The following is a 21,115-nucleotide window of genomic DNA, read 5'->3' on the forward strand; positions in this document are numbered from 1 at the left end:
GTTCACAAGTATTTAAACTTTCAGACAGCCAGTCAAATGTTTCAGGCTTAATATCTTAAAACAACAAAATATTCATATATATATATATAAAAACAGATGTTATGTTATGAAGATGTTATGTTATGAATACGATGCATATGAAGCATAACTTGTTGCTGATGTAATGTTCTTTATGTTCTTGTACTGGTTCAAAATAACTAACACTTACAATTAACACCGTTTTCATATTTCAAATTTTATTGCACATACAGTAAATAATTCACTTGTAATTACACATTCATGAATTTACAATAAATATGTTTTTTTTTATAATGTACAAATTGAATAACTGAGTATATTCTCATTACACAGTGTTTAATATCTCCTGATTGGAAATTAAATACAAGCTGGAGGCATTTACACAAATTGTTCATAAAGAGTAAACCTGTATAGAGTAAATAATCTTTTTAAGTTATCGAGGCTGGAATACACTTTGGTGCCCTGAATCATACACATTATTAAAAAAAATAAAAATAAAAAAAATCATACTTGAAGATGCTGAGATGCCAGAACAGTAGTTCCACCTTTTTTTTTTTTAGTAAAGCTTTAAAATTCATTTTAAAAAGAATTTAACAAGAAACATGAGGGAAAATTTAACATAGGGTAATTAGCTAATTGTTATTATGCAGTTTTTGGTGGTTATTAAAAAAAAATAATCAACTACTAAAATTTCAGTCATAAAAGCATCTGCATAAAACTTTTAAGAAGTTAAAAAAAGGGAAGAGATGAGATTTAAAATTGGAATAAATTTTAAAAAGTGAATTATTTTGAAACTAAGTGAGCTTGAAAAATCTGCACAAAAGAACTGAAATGTTGCAGCGAAGATTTCAGGTTCAGAGCGTTTTTTTTTTCACTTTGAGGAAGTGAGGAAGTTTTAAGATATTTTGTTTGATATTTGGCCTCAAATTCGTGCCAAAACTCAAGAGCAATACTGAAATCAATACCACTGTGAAGGAATATTAGCTGCCCATCCTTTGCTAAGCAACACACGAAGCTATCAGGAATCAGTGTAGTCATGCGGGTAAAGTGTTGCTTAATTATTCTTAGAAACATGTGCAATGATCAAGTCGGCGTCGGATCGAAGCAGAAGCTCCTGTAGAATGTTTTCACTCTGCTAATCTTGTTAATTAGCAAGTTGGATGAAAATAAAATAATATACAGCCGGTTTATTGGGGATTTTTGTAAAAAAAAAAAAAACAAAAACACTTGCAATAGCATAAATAGCAGCTAGAGAAGAAAATGTGGTTTGCTTGGTGGTTTGAGGAACATCTCGTCTAGAGCAGAAGTCCAGGAAGTGAGTCATGTGACGAATCTGACGTCTACAGCCACACATCACGCGAAGCACTTCTTCAGGAAGTGACTCATGTGGGTATAGACGTGCTCATAGGCCGATCCTCCGAGACTGTGATCCTCGTCCGTGTACCACTGAGAGACGGGGAAGAGGAGAGATGCAGACGGACGGATGTAATATAAACAGTGCGAAAGCTGGAGTTTCAGGATCTTAGTCTGATATTAAAGACAGTGACTCAAGAACGAACAACAAATTTATTCAAGTATTTATATTATGAAGTGTGTGTGTGTGTGTGTGTGTGTGTGTGTGTGTGTGATATACAGTGGAGTCCAAAAGTCTGAGACCACACTGAAAATCTGGGAACAGCAAATTAAAACAAAATAAATAAATAAATAAATAATTAAAGGAAATTTTTCGTGTTCTGAGAATTCAAGACTCTGCATTACGTTATTATTTAAACTGAATTAAATTTATAATATTGTTCATGTTAGATGTTTTGTCCAAACGTCAGATTTTCCTCGAGTCTTATTTCTTCCATTGAAACACGCGTTTCGACGAAATTCCGATGGATTTGATGTAACATCATGTTTTTACACAAACTTCTCAAGCCCACGCCATTAAAGTAAAATGAGGACTTAGAGAATACTAACAAATTCTGAAAGATGTATAAACACTCTCCTTTTCACTCACGTTGCTGATAATATAAGTTCTAATATTTATTTGTAATTAAATTAGAAAAGAATGCACCATAGAAGCACTTCTCAGGCTTTTGGATCCCGCTGTAAATATTTATTTCTTTCAGTAAACTGCGGCTGCTCGAGTGTTTACCATCGACTCAAAATCCACTTGCTGGTTGACGAGAGCTTTGGAGATCTGCGCTGCCTGCTGGAAGTGGACGTTATCTGGAAATAAATACATACAATGTAATGAAACGGTGTGATAGTAAACGGCGTAAAGTGCCTACGATCACAGCTTCATGGATATACAATACGCGAACAAAATTATCATACACACGGACCATAACACAATTACACTCTAGACGTTTTTGTCAGAATGTTAACTGTTATTTCTCAATCAGAACGTCGGCCCTGTTTGCTACCTTTAATCCGAATTTTACAAAACACACAATTATTCATAATATGCAGAACAAGAAGATTTGGCCAAATGCGCAAACACAGTAAGACTTTTATAAAAATTTCTTTGGCCAAAAAGCCAGTTTACTTTAAAAGTGAAAATAAGAATTTGCGTTAATTTCGTTTCATGGCAATTCCATCTCCTTTAAAAACTCCAGAAATGTGCTGATAAAAAAATCCACGACACGGTCACATTATTTACATCGTGACCTTTGCACATAATCATGTACAATAAATCGTGATTGGAATATGTCACAATTTTCCGTTAAAAAGTGCTTTACTGTGTTTTCTGCTTGACTTACGCTTCTTTGTGTTCTTACAGCTCTCAGTGTTGTTCAAACACTAAAGCCATAAACTCCATTTTCAGGTGTTTAAAGGCAAAACGAGGCTTCTGGAGTAAAATGTGCTGAATAAGGAATGCGGCTGATGGACGTAGCTGTGTAGCTAAGTGCAGATGTTCTTGTGTGTTAGGGGGGTTTATGATGTCATTATACGTAAGAACTTTTTTATCCTGTTTGGATGAACAGTTTTGCATCCGTTCAACTACGGGGCAAATTCGCATCCGGGAAAGTGAGATACTTACACACAAATGATCATTTCTCATATCTGTTCATCAGGTGTTCCCACATTATCAACTGATTAAGGAGACAAAAGTACTGAATAAGAGAGTAACTAGCATTTTAATCCACTCATGCCAAGCTACCTAACATCCACACACACACACACACACACACACACACACACAATGTTAAAAACACTGAGGACCAAACAGGACCTCACAAGTCATTCTGTCATGTTGCTGGGTTTCTGAAGAAGTTCGGTCCCCACATGTACAGCAATATATTTGTGTGTGTGTGTGAGAGAGAGAGAGACCCTGAAAGGGAAATAGATTACATTTGTGTGTGTGTGTGTGTGTGTGTGAGACAGAGAGAAAGGTTAAAGAGAGTATAAGACAGATAGATACAAAAAGACAACTGTGTGTGTGTGTGTGTGTGCCAGTGTGTTGGAGTCTTGATTTGGGAGTGTGTGTTTGTGCATGCATGGAAGCAAGAGTGAAATACACAATAAGGTTAAGTGTGTGTGTGTGTGTGTGTGTGTGCGCGCAAAAGGTTAAAGAGAGTATAAGACAGAGGGATACAAATGGACAACTATGTGTGTGTGTGTGTGTGTATGTGTGTATGCGAGTGTGTGTGGCTGTATGTGGGGGTCTTGATGTGAGAGTGTGTGTGTGTGTGTGTGTGTGTGTCTCACCGTCGGCTGTGCCGTGCACCAGCAGGTACTGAACGGAATCGAAATTCTTCGCTCTTCCCATCACTGTGGAATTCTGCACAGATTACAGCACTACTTCAAACACACTTTCCTAACGTTCACTCGTATAAATCACACGGCGTGTCTCTGAATCACACTCGCGTTCCTGAACGAGTCATTTTGGGGAAAATCAGAGCGAAGCTGCGTAATACACACTCCGCTAACTTACGTCATAGAAGCCTCTGTTTTCTTTCGGAGTTAGCATGTAGCGCTCCGTGTAGATGGAATCTGTTCATTCACAAAAAAAAAAAAAAAATCAGTCAACATCAAACTAAAAAAAAAATTAAGGTACAAATGCAGTCCCAATATATTGCTATGATACAGACATCAGAAATACTTTTCACTATGGTCTGTTCCATTGGTATAGATCACCATTAAATATAAATGTTTTTATATAGTTTCAAAGACTTTTTGTACATAAATGCAAAGAAAAAGTATTTCTGATAAACTAATGAAGATGAGCCTCTTAAAGAAATTTGTTATATAATAACTGAATTCGCACACTGCAGGAAATATACATTATTTTATTTTATTTTATTTTTAATTAAACTAAATTTTATTTTATTTTTCGAAAAGTAAAATCATAAGATTTAAATTCCATGAATTGTACGATTATCGACCACAGAGTACAATTATTGCACACATAATGTACACCATCACTTCCAGAATTATTGGCACCCTTTTGGTAAAGGTTGGTTAAAAAAAAAAAAAAAAAGATTGTGAAAAAATATCTTTGGGATTAATTAGCTTAATATATTTCTTGCTACTTATTTTTTCCCCATAGAATAAATTTCCATACCATAATACTCCCACTTCGACACCGGGGCGACGGCCATGCCGCACTTAAACACTCCACTTCCTGCTCCCAGAGCCATGGAGGTGACGTAACCACCGTAGGACTGAACCACAGCAAAATATAAAAAACATCCGTCACACCAATAAAGTCCACATAAAAGGATAAAAAAATCAATGATATGGTGAAGCTTTCTGTAAGGGGACGTTTATTAACATTAACATTAACATTAACATGTATGGAAGGAGTCTCCAGTGTTAGCGCTTTTTAAAAGTCAGAGATAAAGCTGTAACTTTCCACAGTGAAGTCTCGTGTATTCTTGTAGCTATGCATTAGCTAATAACTATCAGCATGTCTATTACAGTAACACGATATGTTTTTTTTTTTTTTTTTATATAATCTGTAATTGCGAGGACTTACCCAACCCCAGATCGCCATTCGATCTTTATCGACGTAGCCCAAATCAATGAAATGTCTAAAACATGAAGAACAACAATGTGACATTAGCATGAGCACAGTTTGGTACAAGCGATCTGAGTTTAATGTTAGTGTAGTGTTGTTTTTTTTATTAATATTTGGTTAATATTTGCAACTATCGCACAACAATTACTATATTATATACACTTATAATAGCAATAAATTTCATTTAAAGTCAATTAAAGGTGCAATAGTCAATTTTTAAAATTTCTTACTAGTACAAATAAGCTGGAAAAATATATAGATCATGATAAAAAACAATGTTTTAAGCCATGACCTCGGTAAAACCGCATTACGGTCGGGAATGGTTGTTTGTGTTTGAATCGGTCAGTCAAACACAAAGAAAGAAATGAGAAAGAGAGCTCAAAAGAGCTTATTAGAAAGAAAAAAGGACAGCGACTGCACTCTGGACCATTAACTTAAATAGCTATGAGCTGAATTTTGGATATTTATAGTGTTTGTCCTTGTTTATGCTAAATCTAGTTAAAATCACTGTAGATTCTGGGGGCGGAGCTTTGTTATTCCTGGGCAGGAATGAGGGAAGGCTCAAGGAGTAAAAAAATCATTCAAATTTTATTTAACTCCACCTACTTAATCGTTAGAGACCTAATCTTGACAAATTTAGAGAAATCTTACCTAATGCACATTTAAATGAAACTCAATTCATATCTACAATGTAATTAACAACACATAGCAAACTTTTGCCTCACTTTTTTCATTCTCACCCACCATTATTCTAACGTGTGGCGCCGGGAATGAGATCTTCCCCACTGGACAGTTTACGAGCTTTTTAAATTTAAAGCCTAAGCCATTTCATATGCAAACACTGCGCTTTAATGTAAAGTAAACATGTAAAGACTCAATCGGGGATGGATAGGACGCATCTATAAACACACTGTAGGTAAATAATTGAATCAAAACACCTAAAACATTGTTTGAGGAGTGTGTAGGACCTGGAAACATTTGGTCCTGGAATTCCTGGTGTAAGATCTGCTCCGTGTGTCTTTAGGGAAAGTCGTAAGGTGTGTTGGAGAATGGAATAACACACAGGTTCTCAGGTCACGTATTACCTGGCGGCAGTGATCTGGTCCTCTACTTCGTATGTGCCTAGTCTTTTATAGATAGAGTGCATGATCTGGTCTCCTTGGTATCCGCTTCCTCGGCCATCGAAACTGGCCACGATGATGTTCTCCGTGCTGGCCAGATACGTAGACCAGTTGATCCGGAAACGAAAGTCTGACTTCTGACTGCATGGCCCGGCGTAGCTAGCAAAGACAAAACCATGTCTGAGATCATGGAGCTACGTTTACTAAATTACTAAAATAAATTGCTAACACTCATTCCCAATTATTCCCAGGCCATGTATAATCTCAATTATTAGCGATATAAATAACACTGATAATAATAATAATGTAGGTCCAAAGGCTTTCTCCATGCTTGATGATCCTGATGGTTGGGGTTTTTAATGCAATTTATCAATTGTGCGTGTCAGAAAGAAAATTACAGAAATGACTACACACACACACACACACACTAACAACGTCAAAAATAATAAATATAGCACAAAAATATAGCACAGTGTGATGCGATGAAAGCAACACAGTAAACAAATTGTCTCAAATCGCATATGTATGCTCTATTTTAGACACTTTTTGAGCTAGCTGATTTCTCGTATGGTTAATTTCTCTTACGGTAACACAGAGTAGGACGGAGCAGAAACACAAATGCACAATCACTGGTTATAATATCGCATTAGGAAGAACAAAAACGCAACAGGAGTTGAAAGAGTCAACTCGTATCAGTGAGTCAAATCAATGTGACTCACTGAATCATTTCACTGAATATTTTTTTTCTGAATAGCTGATAATGAAATAGCTAAACATTTTACAGGTTGACATGGAAACCTGTTGGAGAATAATGTTTCTGCTCTGTTTCTTCCGTTTAATCCTCCACTTGTTCTAAAGATATACAGACGAGTGTGTGAACAGTAAAACCTCCCCGGCCTACAAGATGGCCGGAAAGATACAGCCACTAAATGGTTAAAATGATGTCAAACTACTTACACGTCAATCAGCAGAGGGTATTTTTTGGACTTGTCAAAGTTAGGAGGCAGAGTCATCTGGTACCACAGGTCTGCGAAAGAAGAGAGTTTAGGCTCCGTGTCAATATCTGACTAAAATCAATAATAATAAAAAAAAACCTTTCTCAGCCGTAACCTCACCGAACTCGCCGATCTTCAGTGTGTCGTGGGTCACCGAGGGCATCGCGATGTTCTGGAGAATCGACTCGAGGAGTTTATTGTCCTCCAGAACCCTGATCTCTGAAAACAAACTGAAACTGTAAAGAGATTTTCACATACTAGCCATTACTATACTTTTATTTGTTTAAAAGACCCTTGTTAAGTAACGTACTTGTCACGTAGCTACGTAACGCGAGTGTGCACTGCGCAGTAAAAATGAACATTCTCAGTACCAGGAACAGCAGACACAATTTTTTGAGAGATTTCTGCGTAATATACTTCAAACTCTTAGCTAGTTAGCCTTATCTTGCTGACTAGCTCGCATGTTTTATAGTTAGTATATCAGTTTACTAACCACTAGTTGCTTCTAGCTAGGTACTACTTGCTAACTAGCTCGTAAAAGCTTGCTAACTAGCTCGTTTTTAAAAACAAAGCTCATGTACAGATGGATGTGTTTGCTAAATAAAGCCTAATTTAAACATAGCAAGGTAATTATTATGTATTATTGCTCCTGGCATGTGATTTAACTAGCTTGCTAAGTTGCTATCATGATAATTTAGTAATTAACTACATAAAAACCTACATCCTGAGTTGCTGTATTGTTAGCAGGAACAATTAAATATTCCAAAATATAGCATTTCATTTAAAGTTTAAAGTAACTCCTGTAATTTTTTTTGTTTTTCTCCTAAATAGCTAGGCTAGTAGCATGCTAGCAAACGTTTATAATAGTGCTGGTGATTTTTCCAAATCCATCATACAGCCTTCAAACCCCCTGACTTTTTTAAAGTTCTGACTTCTTAAAGTCATTTTTATATTTATGTCATTTCAACATGGCAGCCCACATAGCTCAAAAACTAAAAAAACAAGCAATAGTAGCATGTTTTAGGCTTTTTAAAGTATGACATTTGAGTATAAGATGCTTTAAGGTCACTAAATATAGGAGGATAAATAGATAGTTGAATAGTTTATTTCTTTTGTACAAGATTTTTAATCAAACAGCTTCTTCATCGTATGTTTTTCAGAGCTAGTTATGGTTAATTAGCGTAACCTGATCCTACAGACACCGAATATTTAAGTGACAAATATATATTCTGATTAAAAATGTATTTGAGTAAATTTGAAAGATTGATTTGATAGCTGAGTTTGATAAAAGTTCGGTAAGTTTACCTGATCCAGCACCTCGACTGTCTCTTAAAGTGTACAAAGGCAGTCCGGGACCTTTATCAAGAGAAACAAACACGAACGGTGTGTGATGTTCTGATTTACGGGATGTTCATCAATTCACAAAGAGATCGAGGAATATGTAAGCGGATCGAGTTGTACCTGAACAGCCCAGTCGGTAGTAGGTGCCGTTGGTGCTAAAGTAGGCGGAGTTATATTTACACCTGTCCTCCATCAGTGTACAGGTGAGACAGACGCGTGGGGAATGAGTCGCACCTTCTATTGAGATTCTGCAGAAACGACAAAACACATACGATTCATTTATTTCTGTTTAAATGAAACGTCAGCGAGGATTTTTTTTATTTAGGCGAGTGTGTAAATAACACACAACGGTGTTACTGGTGAAAGTGCAAAGTCAAATTTAGGCTTTAAAGTATGGAAATATGTCTCCTGTATAATCACGTTTTCAAAACGAATATGCGCAAAAGATTTCGACGTAGAAAACAGACAATGTTGGAATGATATTCGTGACTCACTTGTAAACATTTCTCTGGCCTGGATGGCTGTTGTGTTCGTTGCTCACGTAGAATCTGTGAACAAATAAAAAAGAGAAAGAAATGTAGATAAAATAACAACAATAACTCGTCCTGATTTCTACCGAATGCCAGGAATCTTTGTGTCAAACTGGGCGGAGCTTAAAGCTGCTGATTTAGTAAATACACATTCAAGGTTCACAAAATAGGATCAGTCACAAAACAGGATGACACACTGTTCACACAATTAAAGACAATAACAAGCTAAAAGCCAGTGTGGAGAACAAAACTCTTCTGCTCGCATGCGGTGTGTGTATTTTTTAATCATCGGATTTGCATATTTTGTTATCTAATCCCATATTTGAGCTACCTGGACACCTTTTTTTCTGAATGTGAGGAATATTGATGTGATGTATCTGTGAATTACTATTACAGGATCTTTTTCATCATGTTTACATTAACGTTACTTTTCCAGCAGTCGCTAGTTTGGATAAAAATATCTTCCGAACGAATTCCTGTGAATGAAATCGAAGCGTAAATGTGAACTTACATGGCGTCGCTGGTCACTTTGAGGATGTCGGTGACCTCCCACCGTCCTGACGTGATGGGTGTGAGCGTGTCCTTTAATAAATGGAGGTCAATCGCTTTAGCAACGGTCACTTTTCTCATTGTCCATGAGCAATATTCGCAAAGATTATTGAAAAGAATAAAAAACTAATCTCCAGACACATGTCCAGATGTTTCCAGTCGTGTTCCTGAGTAGTAACTCACCCCGCTGATGTGATGGATGTGCTTAAAGCCGCTTGAGTCGCTCTTGATGTAGTAACAGCTGGAGCCGTCGGGTTTAAACACAGGGTCACTCGGCGAGAACTACGACAAAAAGATGAGAAAGAAATCAGAACGAATCAGACACGCAGTCTCTTTATTCTTATACTGAAAGAGAAAAAAAATAGAGAGTGACAGAGAGAGAGAGAGAAAATAGAGAAACTGGAAGAGAAAGTGAGAGAGAGAGAGAAAGAGACAGAAAAAGAAGAAAGGAAGAAGATGAAAAAAGAAGATGAGAAACTGAGAAAGAGAGGAAGAATAAAATAGACCTCTTTTTCTTCCTCTCTTTCTCAGTCTCTCATTTTCTTTGTCTTTGTGTGTGTCTCTCCCTCACTCTCTCCATCTCAGGGACAGAGACAGAGGGAGAGAGACTTTAAAAAGAGGCCGAGAAACAAAGTGGGGGAAAAAAGAGAAACAGAAAGAGAGATAGAGAGAGAGAGATGGGGATTGACAGATAAAGAGAGAAAGATAGAGAGTGAGACACAGAGAGAAACAGATAGAGAGATCAAGACACATGGAGACAGATAGACTGAGAAAGAGAGAGAAAAAGAGACAGAGAGAAGCAGATAGAGAAAAACTGAAAGACAGATGTAGAGACAGATATAGACAGAAAGAAAGAAAGAAAGACAATGAAAGAAAGAAAGAAAGAAAGAAAGAAAGATATGGAGACAAATAAGGTGAGACGAGAACAGGAACAGAGAGAGAGGGATGAACAGATAGAGAGAGAAAGACAGAGAGATATATAGAGACGAGATAGAGAGGTCAAGACAGAGTAAGAAAGAGAGATGAAAAAGAGACCGAGAGAAACAGATAGAGACAAACAGAGTGAGACTGGTAGAAAGAAAGATATTTAAAGAGAAAGAGAAAGAGCGATAGGAAGACAGATAGAGTGAGACAGAAGGAGAGAAAGAGAGAGAGAGAGAGAGAAAATAAGGAAGACAAAAAGAAAAAGACAGAGAGATTAAAAAGAGGGAGAAAATGAAAACAAAACAAAGAAACAAAGACAAAGAACAAGTGACAACAGACTGAAAGAGAGAGAGAGAAAAGAGAGAGAGAAAAGAGAGAGAAAGAGCGTTAGAAAAGGAGATATAGAGACAGAGATGAGAGAAAGACAGAGAGAATGCACTACGTACTCGTCCGATCCAACCTGTCTTGCTCTCCAAGTTTATTTCCTGCACAAAGCAAACAAGTGAATAATTGAATGAGAAAAAGGAGAAAAAAATGATAAACTGATGTACCTCAGAATGCTAATGCTAACGCTAACGCTAAATAAGTTGAGGTCGGTTAGCTTACTTAGATCATCACAGGTTTTTAAGACAGATGTTTTAGGTCAGAGGTCAGAGGTCAGTCATGCTTATAGCCACGCCCCTGGAGCAGTTGACGGTTTTAATAACACAGAAGGAGAAGTGAGAACACGGTACCGTTTTTTTGCTCCACGTCCCGCCGCTGAGTTCGTACGTCTGCAGAATGACGTGACTCTGCGTGCGGTTTTGCCACTGAACTGCGATTCTCTCGTCCGTGGCCCACGTGACCGTGCTCAGGTAGTGATCTCTAAATTAACAAAAAATAAAGAGGAGAATTTCAGAAGTTGTACCTGAAGACAGTTTGACTTCTGTTAGTTCCACTTTCCGTCTGAGGAATGCGGTAAACACAAGGCTCGGCCCAAACCACGCTCTCTAAAATGTCAGATATTTTGGTTGCATTACATTGCGGAAAGAGCGCTTGGCACGGAAAGCTCCATAATTCTGGAGACGTTCGAGGCATCAACCACAAAGAGGCGGACCGTCGGGTTCGGTGTTCCAGCCTGGAACCGAAAACACACAAAAACATCTATTAGTGGAAACAATCAGGCGTTTTTCTTTTTTTTTAAAGCACCATGGCTTAAATCAAACACAGTAACACTGCTGTTTATCATCAATATCGTTATTTAGCCCACTGCGCTGTTGAATTCTGGATTCTGATTGGTCAGAAGGTCTTGACTGATTTACAGCAGCTGTGACAGTAGTGCAGCTACACATCACAGGTTTATATTACATTTAATATCGTTTCCATAGTAACAGCTCATTCACAAGGACTTGTACAGCAGTCGTTCCCATAAAAAAATCATGGATAAGTTTCTGTAACGAGACGTTTATTGATGTTTTTTATTATTATGGAAGGAGTCTCCAGTGTCAGTGCTTTGAAACGCTCAGAAGTAAAGCTGTAACTTTTTGTAAATGTTTCTCAGTAACTGCATTTTTTTGTCTTATTAACTTCAAGAGAGAGAAAAAAAAGAGAGGCTGGTGAGGGAACAACTGTTTATAGCTGCTATAACGTAAGTGAGAACTTAGCTTTAATTGCAACTCTAAACGGATAAAAAGTATGCTGTGTCCTTTTTAAATAAATAAAAAAAATGTAACTGTTGGCAAAATGCTTTGATATAAAAGGAATTTAAATTAATGAATTTAACTTGTGGATGAATTTAATTTGATTGCATATCAAGCTATGTTTTAAGAGAAGATATGAATGCTAACTCCGCCCATAACTCCGCCCCAATCCTAACCTTAACTTTCATCCTTTTTGCGCAAATTATTAGAAACACTTTTGAGGAAATAAACTTATTCTGACTTCTACACTTAAAAAACAATGAACTTTTTTTCCTTTTAAATAATTAAAGCATTTTTTTTTAATTTTTAAAAAAATTTTAAAGTTACACTCAGGTATCATTTTGCTACTTTTGTTTTATTTGTAAGATTTTGGCTTACGTATAATTTTTTTTTAATAAATTGCTGAAATTATGAAGCTAAATACTAATCACGAGCTGAATTTCAGCCCTTTGAGTCTAACATTAACTAAATTTAGCTCTTGCTCTCACCTTGGGATACGGGATGGTGACCATTTCCGGATACTGACCCTGACCGTACCACGAGTACTCGATCACGTGCACGTCTGTGTCGTTGAACTCGGCGAAGGCCAGGAACCTTCCGGATGGAGACCACCACATGGCATTGTTGGTGGAAAACATCTCCTCTGTCGGTTCAAAAAAAAGTTCCACATGCCTCGAGTAAACGTATTAAACTCACAGAGTATAATATTTATGATAACATTGCAAAATTATATTTAAAAAATAAGCTACCTGTTTATCTGGACTTGTGAGGTTAGGACTATATCGCTTAAAATGTCATTGACATGCATATTTATAAATTTAGTAGGAAAACTTAATTCAAAGTTTCTTGAAAAGCTTCTTTAATAACCAGGTTATTAATTGGACAATAAAGTAACATAATGTTACCTTGATATTGAACACTGACAATATTGTTACCATGGATACTTCAAACTACTAACACGACTCCCAGTTTGGTTTTGGTCCTGTCTCCGCTCCTGTTCTGTGACTGGTTTGTTTCCCTAATGTGTGCACCTGTTCTGTGTTTAGCCCTTAATTACTTTGTGTATTTATCGTGCAGTCCCTTTAAGTCCGAGCCTCGTCCTCTGGGTTCTGTTCCAGGTTTTGTCCTTGCCGCAATTGTTTTAGCGTTGCTGATTAGGGATTATCCTAGTTTATTGCTAACTTAATGTTTATTAACCCACACAAAGGACTACGATGACGATTACTGGATTCACTCTAATAAAGTACATGCTAATCCGCACTCGCGTCCTGCCTCCTCTGTAGGTTACAAAAGTGAACCTATTAAACTTTCTGATCATAATAATCTGGTAACAATTTTATCGCAATATTATATTTAAAAAAAATCTACCTGGACTTTTGCAGTTTAATCGCAATACTAGCATGGCTAGTTATGCTACTTGTTACTTAACTAGCTAAATTAATTTCCAATCATAATGTTATATTACTTTATATTACGTTATGTTATGTTATGTTATATTATATTATGTTGTTATGTTATATTATGTTATGTTACATTATATTATGTTGTTATGTTATATTATGTTATGTTATGTTATGTTATGTTATGTTATGTTATGTTGTATTATGTTACGTTATATTATATTATATTATATTATATTACATTATATTATATTATATTATATTATATTATATTATATTATATTATATTATATTATATTATATTATATTATATTATATTATATTATATTATATTATGGCTATGTTATATGGATCCCTCTTACCCTCATACACCCAGTCAGGAATGCCATTCAGGATCACAGGATTTCCGTTACTGGTGACTTGTTCTGCTGGTGAAGAGGGGCTGGACTTCACATACACATTATTCATCCATACATACGCCTGGGAGAGAGCGAGAGAGAGAGCGAGAGAGAGAGAGAGAGAGAGAGAGATAGAGAGAGATAGACACAGAGAGAGCGAGAGAGAGAGAGAGATAGAGAGAGAGATAGGAGATCAGATTTTTACACAACATGGCTATAATGTGGATGAGTGTGTATGTGGGTGTGATTTTTTAAATATTCATATAAAATTAAAAATTATGTTTAGTATGTTTAGATCAAGAACAGTGCAGTAAAACATGCTTGAGAGAATGGCGCAGGGTTTTTTTTTTTTTTTGATTCCAGCAAGTCCGTCACAGGTTTTAATCTTTAAACTCCATCATCCAAGCACAGGCGATAAAGGTAATAAATGTAGATGATGGGGATGATTAAAGGGCCATCGTAAACCTGGGCATCGTTGTCAGGAACTGAGATAACTCCCTCAGATAACTCCCTTACTCCCTTACACAACTTAGATAGAGCGATCGTTAAGACACCACCATTATAGAGGTCTATAAAGAGCTGCGTCACGTGGATCACGTAACGGAAGGTCTTCCAGACTACCGCTGTCTGATATGTTAGTATCAGTTAGTATCAGGGGTTGGACAATATATCGGTATAAAGGTACAACGTGATATGAAATCTGAAATAGTTATAATGTTATTAATACAACGGCATTGACATGATCACATTCTTTAAACCTTGATATCGGGTTGGACGTTCTTCATTCTGTAAATTTATCCGTTTCATTCCTATGTTCATGATTTCCAGCAGCACTAAAATTAAAGACCATATTTTTTTCATCCTTAATAAATCAATGAATGCCTACTTATATATTTTCTCATTATGTTTTCTTAGAAACATCGCAATATTATGATACTTTTTGCCCAACTTTATCTTGTTTTGTATTATATACAGTACATATCATGCTCTGTATGCTCTGTACACTGTAAGTGTACGTGATAACTGTATTGTTAAATATCACAATGTACTGTACCTTATGACTGATTATCAGCACACACCTAACAAGAATAAAGCAAATCATTATTATTTGCTTAAACTCACCAGTGAGTGGCCTGTCGGAGCCCAGGCGAGGTACTGGACCTCATGCGGGATATCTGTAGTGAGCAACTTCCTGAACAAACAGCAAAGTGATATTTATATGTGAGCAGCAGTCAGGGACAAACAAAGACCGTGTCGATTAACATGGATGTGCGCCGCTGTGTGATGGATTTACAGCGTTCATCGTTCATTCATCCTTAGTAACTGCCTGGTAAAGGTCAAATTAGTTTACCATTAGTTTGTTTCTCCAGTTAATTATGGACTGGAGTGATGTAGCTGAGGTTGAGGAACTGTCAGAGCCAGAATTCACACACCAATGCTTTCTCACACTGCTGACATTTCTACATCTGAAGTTTTTTCCCTTGTGTTTTCCAGAAAAAAATAGAAGGAAAAACAAATAGGCCACGCCTACTTCAGGTTTAAATCCGAATCCAGATACAGACATTTGGAGCACTATATTATATACAGAAAAAGTCTGAGTTCAACACCAGAAACTCTTTTTTTTCACATACTATATACAGTATATGCTATAGATTGAATAATATGTGAACAGGATAGAGATCAGATAGAGATCAATTTCATACAGGAACTGATCATATAAAAACAGTTTTGTGCTGTAAAGGCATTTTGATGGTTTCTTTATGATTATTATCACCAATCTCATTCTGATCTGATAAAAGTCACAGACCTGTTCTCCCGGTCGTAGATTAAGTAAGTCGCAGTAAATGAGTGTCTCCAGATCTGTAAGATAACAGAGAGCACATCTTACATAAGTGTAAATGCTTACAACAGCAAAACTGCACGTGGATCATTAATGTGTTCAACGCTGCACCTTTGAGTAGTTGGTCAGTAAACACACAAACTTGCGATCAGCTGACACCATGTAATCGAAGGCTTTAAATGAGTCCTGTGATATAAAACACACATACACACACACACATTAATTACAAGGAGGTGCGGTTTTGGCTGTTACTTCTTATATACACACATATAAAGTTGTTCTCACATTTACACAAAATGCTCATGAGATATTCGCACAAAACGCTCTCGCATACACGCAAAATAGTCTCACACTTTTTTAAAAAAAGATCTCACACTGACACGAAATGTTCTTGCGTTTACAGACTGTTGTTACGTTCACGCAAAAATAATCACATTCACAATGTACTATGTTCACGTCCAAAAAAAACGCTTTCACATTCACGCAAAAATGCTCTCACATCTATACAAAATGTTCACATTCAAACAAACGTGATCTCACATGAGTTTAAAAAAACTTTCACATTCACATAAAATATTTATATTCATATAAACGCTCTAACATTCACACAAAATACTCGCGCATTCACACAAAATGTTCACGCATTCGCACAAAGTTTAATCTGACGTATGTTACCAGTGTCTCTTCCAGAAACTTCTCTCCCTTCTCTGAAGAAACGTCAAACAATAAGACCGATTCCTCTGGTGTGCTATGCAGATACTCATGATCTGGTCAAAAAAAGAAATCAAACAAACAATCAGAAATCAATCCGTTTTCTAAATCATGTCTTTACTTTGACTTTAAAGACGTCAGCAGCAGGATTTGTAAATTGACCATTTAATAAAATAGCAGAATAAATCTGTACGCTGAATACGCTAATAGGAAAAGGAAGAGTCTAACCATACATTCACACTAGCAGGTGACGAGTCGCTTGTAGTTTGTCTCTTGTGGGCGTGGCCTTTCCGATGGAAACGGTAATAGCGATATATGGTTTCTAAAGCTAACTAGTTAAACACAAATTAAATAACGCACTAATCAGTGTGAAAATCGTGTGTGTGATTTACGTGTTACGTGCTCGGCTTCGTTCTCAGATTCGTTCTCAGATTAGATTAGCAAAGCGAGCTAACTGTATTAGCTACATACACTCACCCGAGGTACCAACGATCTCTGCTACGTCCTTCCAAGCTTTATTTTTCTTCCTAACGTCTCTGTACACGTTTAATGAGAGCTCGTATATGACAGGAGAAGATGAAACCACGCTTATAAGTTCAGTAAATGGGACCTAATTGCAGGTAGGAAGTACAATTTTGAGCGGGGAACTGAAGAAACGTCGGACCTCACGAGCCCCAGGATCGCTCAGAGGAATCATCTGAAACAATCGTTTGGATTTGTCGCTTTAGAGTTGAGAAAATCTCAATTGAAATGTCACTTTGGCGCTTGCTGAGATATACTGTCTAAACACTGAGGCTTGGGAACAAGATAAGCCACATGTGTGTTTATTCTGTGTGTGAGTGTGTGAGTGTGTGTGTGTGTGTGTGTGTGTTTTGGAGAACTTGGCCTTCTCACCGGAGATCCAGCGCATGTTAAATGATCTGGCTCTGATGGTGCTGTTGAAGTAGTCATTAAGGGTAAAAGTCCTTTTGGTTTTTTCTGGGCTCTTCTCTGTGGAACCTCACACACACACACACACACACACAAACACACACACACTTATCAGGTATAGTTGCACAGAATCCTAGTAAGTAAGAAGTAACAATGCGTACTGTGCATTTTTGTATTTAATAGCAACACCGTGTCAACAAACGTCTAAATTTATCGCTAGTTTTCCAAACCTAAATCACCGCATATAAAAATGCTGTCATGAATAACAATTTTGGTTTGAGGCCAAATGAATCTCGGGTCAAAGTTCAGCCACGCAGTGAATAAATCATCCTTTAAAAATGGGCTGCATCCCAAATGGCTCACTAATGGAGACCTCATGAAGTGAACAAGCCATTAGAGTGCATGGAGTGCAGTAATACAGGGAATAAGACGATCATTTGGAAATCAGTGGTAGATGCTACAGTGAGAACTTGTGAGTGAATGTTGAAGGAAATTGCACAATTTCCAGCAGCAAGAATGAGTTTGCAAGGAAATTGTGAATTTGTGCTCCAATATGTGATGTTCTAGTGAAAAAAAAAAGTGGTTTCTAAACACTGCAGATGGGGAATATGTACTCTGAAAAAGACTTTGTATATTCCTGCAAAAGAGGTGAAGAGAGTATATCTAGCAAAGACATAGATTTATAGACAAAATAAAACCACAGTGACAGTGGAAATGACACCAGACTGTCTGGGACGTCAACATTTCTCTCAGATGTGCTGATAAACTGCTAAGAAAAAGACTCTGTAATGGTGCTTGACTGGAAAGTATTACACATACCATTAAGATAGATAGCCGTTGGTACAGCTATCAGAGTGACCACCACGACTGCACCCAAAACCCCGAGGAGGATCTTCCCCACGTGCTGAAAGAAACACACTGACGGTTATTATTAATGCCTACACCAGACTTCTGGAGTATTTGGATTGTGGGTGTAAATTATTTAAAGCTGTGACATTTAAAAAAGGGGAAGTAACGTAAACTAGTTCCCTTAAATAGAGCCAAATAGAAACTTAATAATTCCTTCAACATCACAATAAATTATGCTTAATGTTGTATGTAGGCTTGAAGTACAAGGTACTCAGTGTGTCTCCAAGCATGCGCTGTTCAGTTATTCATCACACATTAACCCGTTTTACTAATCTAAGATCATCTCATGCGTAAAACCTGCACTGTACACAGTAATAATGAGCAATAATGAGTACGTACACAGCTGAATTCACTCCTATACTACTGATAGTTAATTAAACTATCTTGATATGAACAATAATTAATTCAATTCAATTCAATTTTATTGGTATAGTGCTTTTAAACAATGGACATTGTCACAAAGCAGCTTTACAGAAATAAATTAATTAAATTAAACCAAAATAAATTGTAAATGAACCCTGCATGGTGTCCACACTGGTGGCTGTTTTTAAGGAAAATATCAGAAAATCTGAATCACTCAAGGCAATTATGGTAATTTAACACAAACCATTATCATGAGCTCTGATCTAGGCTTTGTGTTATTCTCAGTGCGGCACGTCTCCAGGGTTTCTGCCCAAACTTTCTACGCAAAAAAGTCCAAATCATGCAAGAAATATTTTCGCAAAAACACCCAAGACCGAGAAGTCCACATGCCAATAACGCCTCGAAACTCGAGAAATCCAAGTCATTCCAGAAAACGTCTCGAGATTGGACTCGAGTCCTACAGCCCTAATTGCTATATTTTGCAATTCTTTTCATTAAAGTTAAATAGTTTAGATCTAATGTAAACCAATTAAATAAACATGTTTATGAACATATTTGAATTTTTTTCCAGGAATAATGTTTTAACTCTGTTGGAACACTAATTGATCTGCTTAATCTAATGCAATTTATTTACGATATTTAATTCAACTGTTCAGTGATGTAGTGAAAAAAGTTTGGCCTTGGAATGGGAATATGATTTTGTTTCAAGCCGCTAACAAATAATAGCCTATTCCATTCGAGCCAAGTGAAATTTCCCCCCAAATTCCATTGGGCTGCATTTCACGTATCTCACTACCATTACTAAATAGTACACTATTAAAATAAAATAAAATGCTGGGTTATTTTTAACTCAGTTACTGGGTTTTGCCCTTCCTTCCCCTGACTCTGTTCACCTAGAGTTCATTTGGTTTTGCATTTCCTCGTCCAAATAATCCCTACTATATATTCATATATAAACAAAGAATCACTGATAGTTATTGTTACAAATGACCAATCAGTGATCACTATAGTTCCAAACAACCAATCAGTGATCACTATAGTTCCAAACAACCAATCAGTGATCACTATAGTTCCAAGTAACCAATCACTGATCATTGTAGTTACAAATGACCAATCACTGATCACTGTAGTTACAAATGACCAATCAGTGATCGCTATAGTTACAAATGACCAATCAGTGATCACTATAGTTCCAAGAAACCAATCGGTGATCACTATAGTTCCAAGTAACCAATCGGTGATCACTATAGTTCCAAACAACCAATCGGTGATCACTATAGTTCCAAACAACCAATCGGTGATCACTATAGTTCCAAACAACCAATCGGTGATCACTATAGTTCCAAGTAACCAATCGGTGATCACTATAGTTCCAAACAACCAATCGGTGATCACTATAGTTCCAAGTAACCAATCAGTGATCACGATAGTTTATCTGCCCCCACACTTCGTTGTTCCCCTTTTTAATCTCCCTTCTGGGAGATATTTACAGTAATAAAAGTTAATTGCTCTGTCCATAACTGTTTGCTTCATATCTATTTCCTGAAGCCTCACTACTGCTGCTTCATTTGCTGTTTAACAGAAATGATTTTTGCATGAATTTTTGTATAAATTTTGTAAAATACATAAATAGTTGGCCTTATGATGCCATAACCAGAGAGATAAAAAATTTCCATAAGAAATAACTTTTAATCTTTTATTTTCTATTCTGCTAAACCTTTATTCTCTTCTTAAGTATCTTCAGATAATCTTCCTTCTTCATGCAACACATTCTGATATACAAATATTCAAATAATCAAGACCATGCTATGAATACGCAAATGACGTCACCTGGTGACCTTTAGGGACATTTTGAGCGTGAATTAGGTACTTTCCCCTGAAAAGAGTTGGCAAAGCTCAATGTAGGTATTTTTATTTTTACCACAAGTTGGGATTTTTTTTTTTTTTTCTTAAAATAAATCACCCCAGTGCAAGTCCTAACCCAATCTCACATTGGACCCAGTGCTGGGGTTCAGATCTGAATTATTTTTATTGTTTTTATTGCTTATTTATTTCTTTCAAATATTTTTAAGTAACCTGCAACAAATGGATGTATATGGAGTTGTTCTATTTTATCACACACACTACACACTCATGCACTAGTAGCCTATAATACAGTACACTTCTCGGATGCGCCCTTGTCAAATAAAAGCAGCGCGCGCCTTAACCAAGCTTATAAAAGTGCTGCATGCACCGGTACTGACCATTTCCGGTCGCGCGGTAACGCTCAGGATCCGCTGTTGCTCGGTAACGCTTCAGATTCCCCGAGTCCGGTCCCGCGCGCGCTGAGTTCGTGCGCGAGTTTGTTCCTGAGCGGATTTAGTCAATCAGAAGCGGATCTGGTGATGACAGATGTTTTT

The 21,115-nt window shown here is 36.8% G+C and overlaps 1 protein-coding gene across 2 annotated transcripts; it reads right to left on the reverse strand.

The window, feature by feature from the left end:
* Positions 1–216: 216 nt before the first annotated feature.
* dpp4 (dipeptidyl-peptidase 4) lies at positions 217–21,114 on the reverse strand. 2 transcript variants are annotated; one of them, XM_026910475.3, is made up of 26 exons: positions 20,960–21,114; positions 18,264–18,348; positions 17,409–17,504; positions 16,479–16,570; positions 15,915–15,989; positions 15,771–15,823; positions 15,086–15,155; positions 13,928–14,045; positions 12,654–12,808; positions 11,506–11,603; positions 11,221–11,350; positions 10,933–10,971; positions 9,746–9,844; positions 9,525–9,595; positions 8,978–9,031; positions 8,604–8,731; positions 8,448–8,498; positions 7,263–7,361; positions 7,105–7,174; positions 6,112–6,306; positions 4,985–5,039; positions 4,571–4,670; positions 3,941–3,999; positions 3,715–3,787; positions 2,159–2,232; positions 217–1,464 (listed from the first exon to the last, which is right to left on the reverse strand). In XM_026910475.3, the coding sequence occupies exons 1-26, from the start codon at positions 20,960–20,962 to the stop codon at positions 1,372–1,374; spliced, it is 2,235 nt and encodes a 744-aa protein (XP_026766276.3). In that variant the 5' UTR covers positions 20,963–21,114; the 3' UTR covers positions 217–1,371. The 2 variants fall into 2 exon arrangements, with proteins under 2 accessions (XP_026766276.3, XP_026766275.3); XM_026910474.3 differs by having other exon boundaries at positions 17,409–17,513.
* Between the last annotated feature and the right edge of the window lies 1 nt (position 21,115).

This window comes from Pangasianodon hypophthalmus, chromosome 25 (assembly GCF_027358585.1).
Source record: "Pangasianodon hypophthalmus isolate fPanHyp1 chromosome 25, fPanHyp1.pri, whole genome shotgun sequence".
NCBI lineage: Eukaryota > Metazoa > Chordata > Actinopteri > Siluriformes > Pangasiidae > Pangasianodon > Pangasianodon hypophthalmus.

Coding starts and splice junctions, on each gene's coding strand:
- dpp4 (XM_026910474.3), bottom strand. Junction 15,156..15,770: donor ATCTACGACCGGGAGAACAG/GTCTGTGACTTT, acceptor CTGTTTGTTCAG/GAAGTTGCTCACTACAGATA. Junction 11,351..11,505: donor CCAAGCGCTCTTTCCGCAAT/GTAATGCAACCA, acceptor TTGTTAATTTAG/AGATCACTACCTGAGCACGG.